Source organism: Alnus glutinosa, chromosome 2 (assembly GCF_958979055.1).
Source record: "Alnus glutinosa chromosome 2, dhAlnGlut1.1, whole genome shotgun sequence".
NCBI lineage: Eukaryota > Viridiplantae > Streptophyta > Magnoliopsida > Fagales > Betulaceae > Alnus > Alnus glutinosa.
The window spans coordinates 313,435-325,540 of NC_084887.1; the positions used below are offsets into that span (position 1 = coordinate 313,435).

At 38.0% G+C, this 12,106-nt stretch overlaps 2 protein-coding genes across 2 annotated transcripts; both read left to right on the forward strand.

Annotated features, from left to right (window-relative positions):
* Positions 1–83: 83 nt before the first annotated feature.
* LOC133860986 (uncharacterized) lies at positions 84–2,177 on the forward strand. The gene is made up of 4 exons (XM_062296675.1): positions 84–242; positions 342–429; positions 1,215–1,610; positions 1,847–2,177. Exons 1-4 carry the CDS (start codon positions 142–144, stop codon positions 1,976–1,978), a joined length of 717 nt encoding a protein of 238 aa, XP_062152659.1. The 5' UTR covers positions 84–141; the 3' UTR covers positions 1,979–2,177.
* Positions 2,178–3,111: 934 nt separating this feature from the next.
* On the forward strand, positions 3,112–11,263 carry LOC133861603 (uncharacterized). Its single transcript, XM_062297389.1, has 16 exons — positions 3,112–3,715; positions 3,935–4,545; positions 5,121–6,464; positions 6,743–7,219; positions 7,337–7,408; positions 7,540–7,620; positions 7,742–7,779; positions 7,892–7,979; positions 8,060–8,209; positions 8,567–8,758; positions 8,847–8,926; positions 9,061–9,133; positions 9,212–9,313; positions 9,612–9,717; positions 10,270–10,357; positions 10,800–11,263. The coding sequence occupies exons 1-16, from the start codon at positions 3,364–3,366 to the stop codon at positions 11,005–11,007; spliced, it is 4,062 nt and encodes a 1,353-aa protein (XP_062153373.1). The 5' UTR covers positions 3,112–3,363; the 3' UTR covers positions 11,008–11,263.
* Positions 11,264–12,106: the final 843 nt, after the last annotated feature.

Below are 12,106 nucleotides of genomic sequence, written 5' to 3' on the forward strand. Positions count from 1 at the left end.
AGGAGACAGAGAAAGTGCTGAACGGTGCCGTTCTGAAGACCACATAAATGATAAAACAAAGAAAAAGGAAGGAAAGGTACTCTCTCCTATATATGTAGTTGTCCTTTCATTCGGGTCGGGGGAAGAAGGAAGAAAGAAAGAATGAAGGTAGTCCTCCTTTTCAGAGATTCAGAGGGATTGGGCTCTGCCATCTACGATTCTCTCCGCCCTAACCCTAACTCCTCTCTCCATCAGGGCCCACTGTAAGCCAATGCTCTTATAATACACCCTCCCATCTCTCTCTCTCTCTCTCTCTCTCTCTCTCAGTTGCTTAGTTGCTTCCTTTGTGTATGCGTGTGCAGAGAAGAGTCGTTGGAGCTATCATTGGAGCGGTACGGAATTAAGGATCAGAAAGCGTCTGCGAAGGTCATCCACTATGTCGATCATCAGGTACTCTTCTCACCACCCCCAGAATCGAATTTCTTACAGAAATAATTTTTTTTTTTACTCAGTGATTAACCTTTTAGAAATTTGGACTTTCTCTGATAGGAATTACAATTAGGCCATCGATTCTATTTAATGGGTTCCCAATGTTTTAGTATTGTTGATCATCGATTCTATTTAGTACTGTGCTTGGATTGCAAAGTGTGTCACGTTTTAGAATGAGGGAGTTGTAGTTGGTTGAAATAAGGGAGTTTTGATGAATAACCAAGGTATTCTCTGTGCTGTCAAGGCATCCCAAATATGATATGGCCTGTCCAAACGTAGCTTTTTTCTATTATTTGTGGCATTTGTTGTGTTTGGACGGACGGCTGTTTTCTCCTTTGCTCTTTTGACAAGGGAATTTCACTTTGACATTGTGACGTGAGCAATGCAGTTAGAAATGATGTTGCACTGTCCAAAAACTACCTAATAGAATTGAAATATATCTGGGTTTGTAAGATTTATGTGAAATCTAGAGGGGATTAGCTATTGGCGTTTTCCATGAATCATCCAGTTTTGGTCTTCATGCCTAGAGAGAATAGGAGAGAACAACAACCACCTGCAAAATTTTGTTACTTTGCTCCAATCCCACCTCATGCTCCTTTTTTCCCTTGATATTTTAGTTAATTATGTAAACTCTTGCCTGACCACGTAGACAGGCAATGGCATACTATGTAACTCAATCTTACACCTTAATTTTGTAGGAAATACCCTTACTTGGATTTTTTTTTTCCCTCTTTATTTTCGTTCAGGTGTCACTTTTGTTAATGCAAACTTATGGGCCACCAGTATTGGCCTGTGCTGTTAATGAAGTTCTGTCACATATAACAGGAGAAAAACCATCCTCCATGCCCACACTTATAGTCCCACTTGTCCTGGCATCATCAAAGTTTAAGTGGGAAAGCAAACCTTTAACAACAGATGAAAGCAAAGCTTCCATTTATGGAATACAGATAGGCCCAGAAACAGATGTAACTCAGGCCATGGCTGCCAGAACCCAGAAGGTGCCATCATCGTTGCAGATTCATCACGAACCTTCATCCTGCCTTCTTCATTTGGTCCGTGTCTTGAAGTTGCCAACTTTTGTTCTTATTGGGCCAATAAGAGGTCGACGTGTTTCTGATAAAGCTCTAGGAGAAGAACTTGAGGTATTCATACTCTGGTTACTTTCAGCTAATGCACCTATAATTGGTGAAATTGCTCATATCGTAGTTTAGTTATATTTAAACTAAGACTCAGAAGCCATGTTGAGATAATGGATTGTGAAAGCTATTGCGACCTTTTTCATGTTTTCCTGTTGAGATAAGAACTGCTTTTCTCTTTTCTTTTCTTTTTTTCTTCTGGTTATCTGGATTTACCATCTGATTCGTGGCCTCTTCTCCAGATACTTTATGAGATGGGAGAGCTTTTGGCAAGCACTTCTGGCCTGTGCTTTTTGAGAGACTGTGTCATGTGGCAACCAACAGCAAATACATCAAAGGATAGCGAGGAGCCATGGCGTGCATTATATGGTTGAATCTCAGGTGTGAGTAAGCTTTAGATGCTGAGATGCAACCTATCATTTGATGGATCTGGTTGAAACTACTTTAGACTTATTTTTGAGATTCATGTATCAAAGCACAATGCTTTTATAAGTTAATTTCCTTACTTAGATTGTCTAATTTGTCTGGTTCTGAACTGCCAATAGAAAAAAAGGTGCTTAATGTTGTATGCCACTAACTATTCACTAGTCCGTTTTCTTCATTGCAGTCGAGATGAGTAATCATTTCTCGTTTCAGGCTATCAGTAGTGTTAATTTTTATTTATTTATTTATTTTATAATAACAAATACATTAATAAACATCACAAAACACTCCTTAAAATACAAAATACTTTTTAAAATAATTTTTACCACTTTATATCACATCAGAACATTTTTTTTTTTTAGTGTGATATCTATAAAGTTGGAAATTGACTTATCAAAAAAAATATCTATAAAGTTGGAAATTGCCTTGATTATATAAAGGTTGCTGTAGTACATTGCAGGAGAGGACGTTCTCGAATTAGGATATGTCGTGGGGTAGTGAAGGCAGCCATGTGTGATGTCATCCCTTATATTAGGGATTCAACTGTAGCAGAAGCCATTGGAACCCGTCTGAGTAGTGCAATTTGGAGGCGACATGGGGTTCGACTCGATTGAGCTGAAGGGTGATGCTCGTGAGATCATCTTGGCCTTGGGGAATTCCGTGGAGTCTGATAGCATATATGGAAATATGGTGCTGGAGACAAGGCAGATGTTGGAGAGTTTTCACTCTTGGAGAATCTCTCACGTGAGGCGAGAGGGGAATATAGCTGCTCACTTACTGGCTAAATTTGTTGTTTCTCACCCGTCCAGTGTTTGTGGCTTAATTCTTGTTCCAGTGTGTTGGTGAATGTTGTTAATGCGGACCTTAATTAATGGAAATCAAAAGTTTCCTCTAAAAAAAGGAAAAAAAAAAAAAAACAAAGGATATGTTTGAGTTTGTGATTTCAAAATGTAGGGTTTAAAAATATAATTTTTAAAAATGTAGTTACGCATTTAGTAAAATTGAGGTTTTAACTTTTAAAATTATATGTTTTTAAAAGTGTACTTCTTTACAATATTTTTACATTATTAAGTTATAATTTTTAAAAATACAACTTGAATCGATACATTTTCTATAATTTAATTTAATCACACATTTTCTTTAAGAATATGATATGGAAAGCTATGTGAACAAAGAAAAGCCCAATTCATTTTTTTAATTGCTAATAAATATCATAAATTCAAAACACTTATGAAACAACACATTGCTTCATCATTTCCCGCACAAAACCCCCAAATCTCGCACACCCTCGTACTTGGCCCTTATCAAGAACAAGTGCAGACCTTTCCGTCGAGAAATGGCGTCCGAAGAGCCTGGCAACACGGAGACCGAGGGCGAGGTCGATACAGTTGTCTTCAAGAAGAAGCGTGCGAACCGCCGCGTGAGCTTCGCGGACGTCGAGATCACCTCCGTCCACATCTTCAACCGCGACGACGACTTCTCCGAGGACCAGCCCGCCACCCCAAACTCCTCTCATTGTGGGCCTGACCGAGAGTTGCTAGGGTTTTTCAGGGACCTCGCCGACAGCGACGATTCCCCGCCCAATCCAGAACTCGACGATCCGCCCAACTCCTTCTTGCGCCCCATCGGCTCGCCCTCTCCCGGAAGCAGCACTGTCGGCTCTGCCTCCGCAGCTTCCAATGATGACGGCAAGTTCCCCCACCTTCTATTTTTCCTTCTTACCCCTCTGTTTGGCTATGAGGGAAAATTCTAACTCATGAGTACTAACAAGTATTTTTTAAGCAATTTGCTTCTGTTTTGTACTTTTGTTATGTTACGGTATGTTATTGTTCGGTGCGTGCATACGTTGAATCTCTTGAAAATGACAATGAAAATGCTGAAGCATTTGCTCCTCAAAATTTTCGCAGAAGACAATTTCTTTGGGCCTGTGTCAGCGAATTTCATTAGACCCGGAAGGTTATCGGACTCTGGTGCATCGGATGATATTACCATGGATTCCACCGCGTTCTCTATGCATTTCCGTAGTCTTGCTAGGTCAGACTCTGGAGGAGGAGGCGATCTCAAGACCCCGACGATGAGTACGGCACATCGTCTTCTTGCCTTTGAAGACAGTGCTACTACCCCTTCCCACAATGCTACCTCTACTGATTCAGCAAGTTTTATGGTACTAACTAAAGCTAAGAAGTCTATGGTTCCTGTTGATAAAGTAAGCAGTGCTGGTGTTGGTGGTAACGATTCAAACGACATGAGTATTGTAGGAGAAAACGCACGTAGTTATGATTATGGGAGGATATCTCCCAGATTAGATGCACTTTTGGCAGAAGGCAGCAACATTTTGAATTCTATCTCTATTGACTCAAAGTGTATAATGGCGAGTGAGGATATGCATGAAATGCCTGCTGAGGCAGTGTCTCTGCCTCGTACAAAGATGAGCGAGGCAAGCGGTGGTTCTACTGATATTCCTGTTGATCAGATTACTTATGATCACCAAATCCAAACTCCCAAGCAGTTAATTGAAGTGAGTACAAAATGATTTTTTTTAAGGATTTTAAGTCAAATTGGTTTCCTTCATATTTGATATTTCGTATAGAGTATTATCCACCTGGGGAGTTCTTTAATGACTGTCTGGAGTGCATTCACTCAGTTTCATTGGAGACCATTACGTGCTTTGGTTGTCTCATTAGGAGGGCATTGTATCATGCGCCGAAATTATTTCATTCCATTCTTACAGTTACTGTTTCTTGTACTTCTTGTGTCCTCATAACATGTTTTTAATGGACTTACTCTGTGCATGAATTGTAGTATAAGTTCAATGTTATAATCATTGAGGTTGGAAGTTTGTGACTGGTCACTGCTGACTGTTTTAGATGTTAAAGGTGATACATTATTTGTGCTGACACAAAATACGTGGTTTCTCTTCTTGAATTTGCTTATCTGTTATCCAACATGCTGGCAGCATTGCTAATGAATGAACTGTAAAGTGTTAACAGATACTTGTTTGGATTTACCTATGATTTTTGGAATTCATGTGGGAGTTTCTTCAAGGGGACTAAGTGACAGGTTTGCTTGCATGTTTTATCATTTTAATTGCAGGGGGTTAAGGAATTTAGTGAAAATGCAATTGAAATGTTTAGGCCAATACCTCAGTTCACTGATGATAATAGAGGCACTCCATCAAATAAGGATGGTATTTTTGAATTCAGAAGAAGCGACTCTGATATCAATCAGAAATCTGGTGAAAGATATCGATCTTTTCTAGAGGAATCCATATCTTTGCTATCTTCTAAACAACAACAATCATTTGTGAATACTCCTAATTCAGCCAAACATATGGGGATTGTGACTCCTTCCTCAAAACTGCCAGGTTTCTTTTCAAGTAAGGAAAGCATTAGACATGGTGAGAGTTTGTCTTCCCTTCAGAAAAGCATTTCCAAGTTTAAAATTCCCGAGCCTTCTCCCAGTTCCTCTACTCTCAAAGAGGGAATTGAGAAATTGAAGCGCAGATTATCAAATTATTCTTCCATGCCTTCCTCCTTCAATACTGTTCTGGCTGGAAATAGCAAAGATCCTCAGGAAGGACATGCGGATACCCACATTGCTCATTTAGAGGAGCACTTGTGCACTGCTGATTTGAAGAATGAAGAAAAAAATTTGATTAACATAGATGGTGATGGAATAGAGACCCCCAAAAACATTGGTAACCTGAGCCAAAATGAAGTGATCTTGGGCTTTGCAAAAGATGGGGAATCTCCAAATCACACGTCTCTGGGCCTTGTTTCTAAGTATAAGAAGCCAATGACAGCAGCGGGTTCACCTTCTCAGTTCACTCGGTCAGGATCGAAACTGGTTCAGAATTTCTCAATGTCAGAAAATCCCACAGAAGGGACTTTGGTTACTTCTGGAACTGATTCCTCATCAGTTGAGATCACACTTGATTACAGGAAAAACAAAAAAGTAGCTGGTATGCCTGATAACTTTGTTTCATCTCCTGTGAAAGGTCAGGACTTATCAGCATGCATGGAATATCAAGATTGTGTCTCCCGTGATTTGAAACAGCTGGGTCAATATAATAAACTTTTTTCTGGTTCGGGGCAAGGTGGAGATTCAATTCAACATGTTAACGGTGATAGCCATTCTAGTTTGGTAGCTGACAAACTGGATTCGTTGCTTTCTGAAATGAGAGCAGAGTCTGATGCATCCTTCTTGAGGACTAACCATGTCAAAGAGTTTGGCAAAGTAGAAAGGGTCCTTGATAATAACATCGGTCATCTTTGCAATGAATCTGAAAAGTTTATAAATATCCAAAGCCCTTTGAGGGACAAGGTCACTATGAATTTTCAGTTTGAAAGCACTGATAAGAACCTTCAAGCGGGAGCAGACCCTCGCCAGTTCAAACTGTATTCCCCTAGAAGGAAAAATGAGCCTTCTCTTGAAAAGGTCAGTCTTTCTGTATATTCACTCGCACTTTCATAGACATGCACATGCACATATATATTTTGGTTGTATGTTGTAACTGCACGCAGCTTCACACATGGGCATATCAACTCTGATCTTATTAGACTGGCTTATAGACAAATACCTACTCAAATTTCAATTGCCTTGTACATTACTGTGGTGAAATTACTAGGATGTTTCTTTATGTGAACGGTGTTATTTTTTTTACATATATTCCTACATAAATACTTGCAAAATGTGACATTGATTTTGGTGCTTAGAGCCCATCCAAGAAAGATCTGGCCCATAGTCTTACCTTGAAAGAGTCAGCTCAGAGCTCCTACAGGAAAAGGCCGACTTGGAGTCCCACCAGCAAAGAGTCAACTCCAAGCCCCTCTAGGCAAGACCCATCAAGTGCATCACACAATTACGTGATGCCACCTTTTGTTGGGAAAGTTGTACTATCCCCCAGGTCCAGTTCAAGTAGACGTGATAATAACTTTCATGATGAAGTTCATATTTCACAGAGTCCTTTTCCTGCACAAGATATTGATATTTATTCTGGACGGAAAAGAAGAAATGTTGAAACAGCTTTTGGAGATGGAGACCATATAGACAAGTTAACAAAAATACAGAGAAGTCCAAAAGGTGATAAAAGTGGGGGTCATAATTTAGAGTTCATGTTGGAACATGCTAATGAAGTTAACAATGAAGGAGAGACGATTGGAGATGACAAAACTCGGATGCATTGGGCTGATGTAAGTTTACCACTTTTGCTTTTTTGTATGTTATTTAACTGCATAGCAGTTTTGCTGATGGCCTGTAAAATTTTCAAATCCTTGGTATTACTTTTAACTTTGGAACTCATCTTGCAGATTTTAGTAAAATTCTTGGGTGATACAAAACAACTGCTTTCTGGATCTATTGATAACCTAAATTTAAAGGCGGTATATTCCCTTCTGTTCTCTGTTCCTTATAACAGAACTTAGATATGGGATGTGGAATTAGATAACCATGATCATTGATTTAATTTAGCTTTTCTACTTTTCCTTTTGCTCACATTCTTTTCCATGTATAGATTTGGTTGCTGGAAGATTTTGTGGCTCGCCTATTGAAGGTTAAAAAATATGAGATACTTTGTTCTGAAATCCAGTCTCAGGTTTGTTAAAGATACAATATCATACTTTATGAACATATTAACATGTTACTGCTTTACAAGTACATCACCTCCTTGGACACTAAGCTTTTGCTAACCCTGTTCTTGTATTCGCCTTCTACAGGGGAAAGTTGACCCCTTCAGTAGTGTTAGACATAAAAGGTGGTTTCATATTATGAAAGTACCGTGGATGTAGATGAAATTGGTTCTTATAAATGTTCAAGAAATGGTTTAGCATATCAAGTTCTGACATTGGTGAGTTTATCCACTGCAGAGTAGCCGAAACAAGATTGTTGCTGTATGAAATTGCATATAAAAAGGCAAACCTGCAATTAATGGGTTTGAAGCGCGACATATTGCTGGTACATTATTCCTCTCATGTGTTTTCCTTTTTGTAGACATGCATACAGTTTGTCATCTCTGCCCTTACACTTGCATGCAGAAAAGAGTACAGCGATTGAGCTCTGGAATTCAGGAGTGTCGAGTGTTGAAGTTGAAAATTGAACATCTATCTAAATATGGTGCAGGAGATGCTCAAATTGACAATAGTCTTCATCAGACTTCTTTAGTTAATTTTGAGGGCATGCATGAGGTATATGTATGGGTTTATTAAGATGTCAACATATCTTGTATGTTCTGTGGCCTGCAAAATTCACTTTAACGATCATTTTTGTAAATTTGTCACAAGTCAGATTTCTTCATGGTATTTTGACAAAAATGAATTTAGAATTGATTTAAAAAAATATATATAAATAAACGAAACAAGATGTTGGTGAAAAAATAATTTACGGGTGGCATCAATATGTATTTTCATTTAATTTCCCCAATTTCTACCATGCTTGTTATTCTTCATTTGTGCCTGTTCAGGTTGTAGATTTCATATAGTTTAAGCAAAAATATAAGGTTGAAGTTTTGGGTTCCTTATAATGCACGTGTTGTACTGTGCCAGGCTTGCTGTGATGAAGTGGCCACAAGAAGGCAGGAGTTTGAAGATTTAGATAGAAAAATAGAAAGTCTGTGCAAATCTTTTCACTCTAACTGTAGGACGAAAGGAGAACCAAACTGTGCCAACACTCTTGCATTAGTTCATGATCAGCTGAAGAATAGAATGTGTTGCAGGTTTATACGCCAGGATTTGCAGGTCTTTCTACTATTTCTGTGATTCTTGTAAATGCTTACAATAAAATGCCTCATGTCACTGAGGGACATATTGTCTGTTACTTTGTCAGTTATGGGAAGTTGATGATTTTGAGAGAAGGAATGGCCATTATGATATTCTCCTCAATTATCAGGGCTACATCAGCCAAAGGTTTCCTCTTTTTATTGGGTTCCTTTCTTTATTTGACTCATATCTTGTGGTTGAGTCCATACTAGATGCCATTGTTTAGATGATCACATTGCAAAAAAAAAAAAGTTTAACATCGTTTGCGTGATGATGTACAGATTCACAGTAAACACAGGTCCGTTATCAAGCATAATCATCTCAAACAAATTGAATGATATAAACATCTTAAAGGTATGAACAACAAGAAATTCGTGTATGTTTTTTTTCTTTTTTTAATGTTTCTATAATCCAGTGTTTCTTGTTCACTAGAATTTTCCAAACATGGATGTTGGCATTGCATTTTCATTTTTGGTAAATGCTGAGACCACGAAGAAGTATGTTGGTTCAAGATGTTTGGCACAAGAGACACAAGTAAGTTACACCAGCTCTTTATTGCATTTTTGGTTCCGCTGGTCCATTTTCCTTATCTTTTTGTTTCTCTTTTTTTTCTTTTTTCTTTTTTTCTTCAGTAATAACACCACTGATTTAAATACAATAAGCATCATTTTCAGTTAATCCTCTGCAGTCCACACTAGCATTAGTTCTTATGTTGCGATGTCTTTTTTTTAAATGATTTATAAAAAAGTCTTTTTTTAATGGAAGTATGTATTAGAATTTATTATCTCCAGTGTTAAAGGATGTTCCATTCACTATGGTATGTTATATGCAGATATCCACTTCACTTCTATCTAATCTGCTAGATGTGGTTGAGGAAGTACAGTTAACACAGATAGAGATTAGAAATCTGGTCCAGACAGGTTTTCATTCTCCATCTGGTAATACCTTCTGTGTCCCCTCTCCCCCTTTCTTTTTGTGCTTCTGCGCTATAACATTTAGTCACATGTGGTTTCCATTCAAATTGGTTAATCAAAAAGGTCTCCTGCCTAAACAAAAGTTTAGTCAACATCTAATTGTAGTCTAATAAGTCATCTTGACGATAATGCAAATTTTTTATGTTTCTGTTATAGTTTAGCCATTCCATTCATATTTGGGCTGCAAAAGGTGCAGTCACATATTTTCTGTTCAAGTTAAATACATTACTTGCTTTTAGGCCTACCAAGTCATGCACTTTTGATTAGCACCCCTACTTCTTTGATGAATCTCTCAAGTCAAGATAAAGGAAGTCAATTTTATGTGGAAGGGCAGGGAGATTAATTATTCTCTGTATATTATTTAGTATTATCTCAATTTCGGAGAACTTTTCTAATTATGGTCACTTATTTTGCTGTACAAACTATAATCATACTGAATGAATTCTGACTTGAGTTGTATTCAGAGTTACGTTCTGGAGTTGAAATCTCAGTGAATGTGGTACTTTTGATTTGCAGTTAATCAGCTTGATTTGCAGCTTTGTTTCATTGAATTTTATAGTGGTGGGAAGGTGACATTGACTCTTGACATGACATGTTTGAATCGGTAAAGTCCTTTACAACTCTATTCTTTATTCTAGTCACTAGTAGATTTTGCATTCATGTTACTAGACAAAACAGAGCCATGTCATAAGTTTTAGGAATTCACTGCAAGGCGATATGAATGTTAGAGCTGTTGGAGCTGTTGGGTAGCTCTCTGATAAAAGATTTTAATTATTCTCTATATATTGTCCTGTGGTTAGTTTTTGGAATGCTTAGATAAAAGGTCCTGTGATTGATGTATATTGTTCTCACCTTGATGAGTTTCGGCCCTGGACCTCAAACCTGAGGTAACTGGGAAAGCTTCCATATAGTGCTAGCCACAGCTGACGGATTATATGTTGTCATAATTTTCTAGGCTATTCATACATCAGATGAGCTTTATATGTAGACAAATTTCATCATAGCATGTTAAAGGATCACTGATTGCTCTGATTGTTTCTGAGCAGAGGTGTTTATCCTTCGGAGATCCTCCCAAACGAAATACAAGCTGCCACTGCGGGTCCAGAGAAATCATGGCCTCAGTCAATCATTGCTGAAATAAGAGCTGCAGCCGAGAATCTCACAACTGGATATTCAAGAATAATGAGGCTTTGTAGGTCTGTTTCCGAGGTTGTGCAAGCTTCAAGCAGATGTATGGTGCCAGGCGGAGTTTAGAGGTTTCACCGACAATTTCTTCAATTTGTAGACTGCTCACCATCGCAATATGTTGCGTTTTTTGGTAGATTGTACAGTTTGCATGCATTATGCCTGAAGATGGTTCAACAGACTTAAAGCTTTTCACTAAAATCATTAGTGAGATTTTGATGTGAATTGTTGAGTTTGTGGCATGATTAAAGTGAAGGTTTGTCCCTTCAATGTTAAGAGCAATTCGGTCATTCGTCCTTGTTTATTAGAAATTTTCCTTCACCAAGCAAGGCAGCAGCTTCTTTTTTTTTTTCTTTTTTATGTTGCTTTCTTTCATGGATTTTTTTTTTTTTTTTCCCAATTATTTGTGCTCACAGAAGAAGGCTACTTCCGATTCCGAAGGAGGAATAGGAATCAATTTATAGTCAGGATTATATTTCACAGCATTTTACGGTATACATGGTATTATATTATTTAAATATAAATTGAAATGATCTTATTCCTTGCTCGTTGGTGAGGGCATGGGCATTTTTATTATAAAAAATGTTATTTAGTAGATTATTATATGATTTTCACATGACTGGAGTCTTTAATTTATCTTAATTATAAAGTAGTCTATGAAATAACATCACTCTTTTACTATTAATTAATGTTATTTATGATGAAAGTGCTCAAGAAATTGAACGAGCTTGTTGGGTTTGATTATTCGTAAGATCTTGTCGGATTTGGTTTGGCTTGGCATATTCTGAAGTACGTCTTCCTCAGGGAAGGGGGGGGGAGGGCGGAAGTGGGTACCTGCTGGCGTGCTGTCATGTATGGCTGTATCTGGGTTCAGAAATTGGTCTTCTTCTTCTGTCTTCCATTGGGCTTGGATCGTTCATTGAGGATCTCCACTGTTGCTGACTTGCTGTCCTACTCAATTTGTCCTATAACAACAGATGACTGCACCATGCGTTGCAGAAGAAGAAGCTCCGGCATTCAACAAGCTATCTTTTCACCCTTCAACAATTAATAAATAATTCACAGGTATAAACTCTTGCATTTCCATTACATGTTCATTTTAGGGCTCTAAAAGTCTGATCTAAATCCGACACAAAAATAATAATAAAAAAAAATTGCTTTTGTCCTA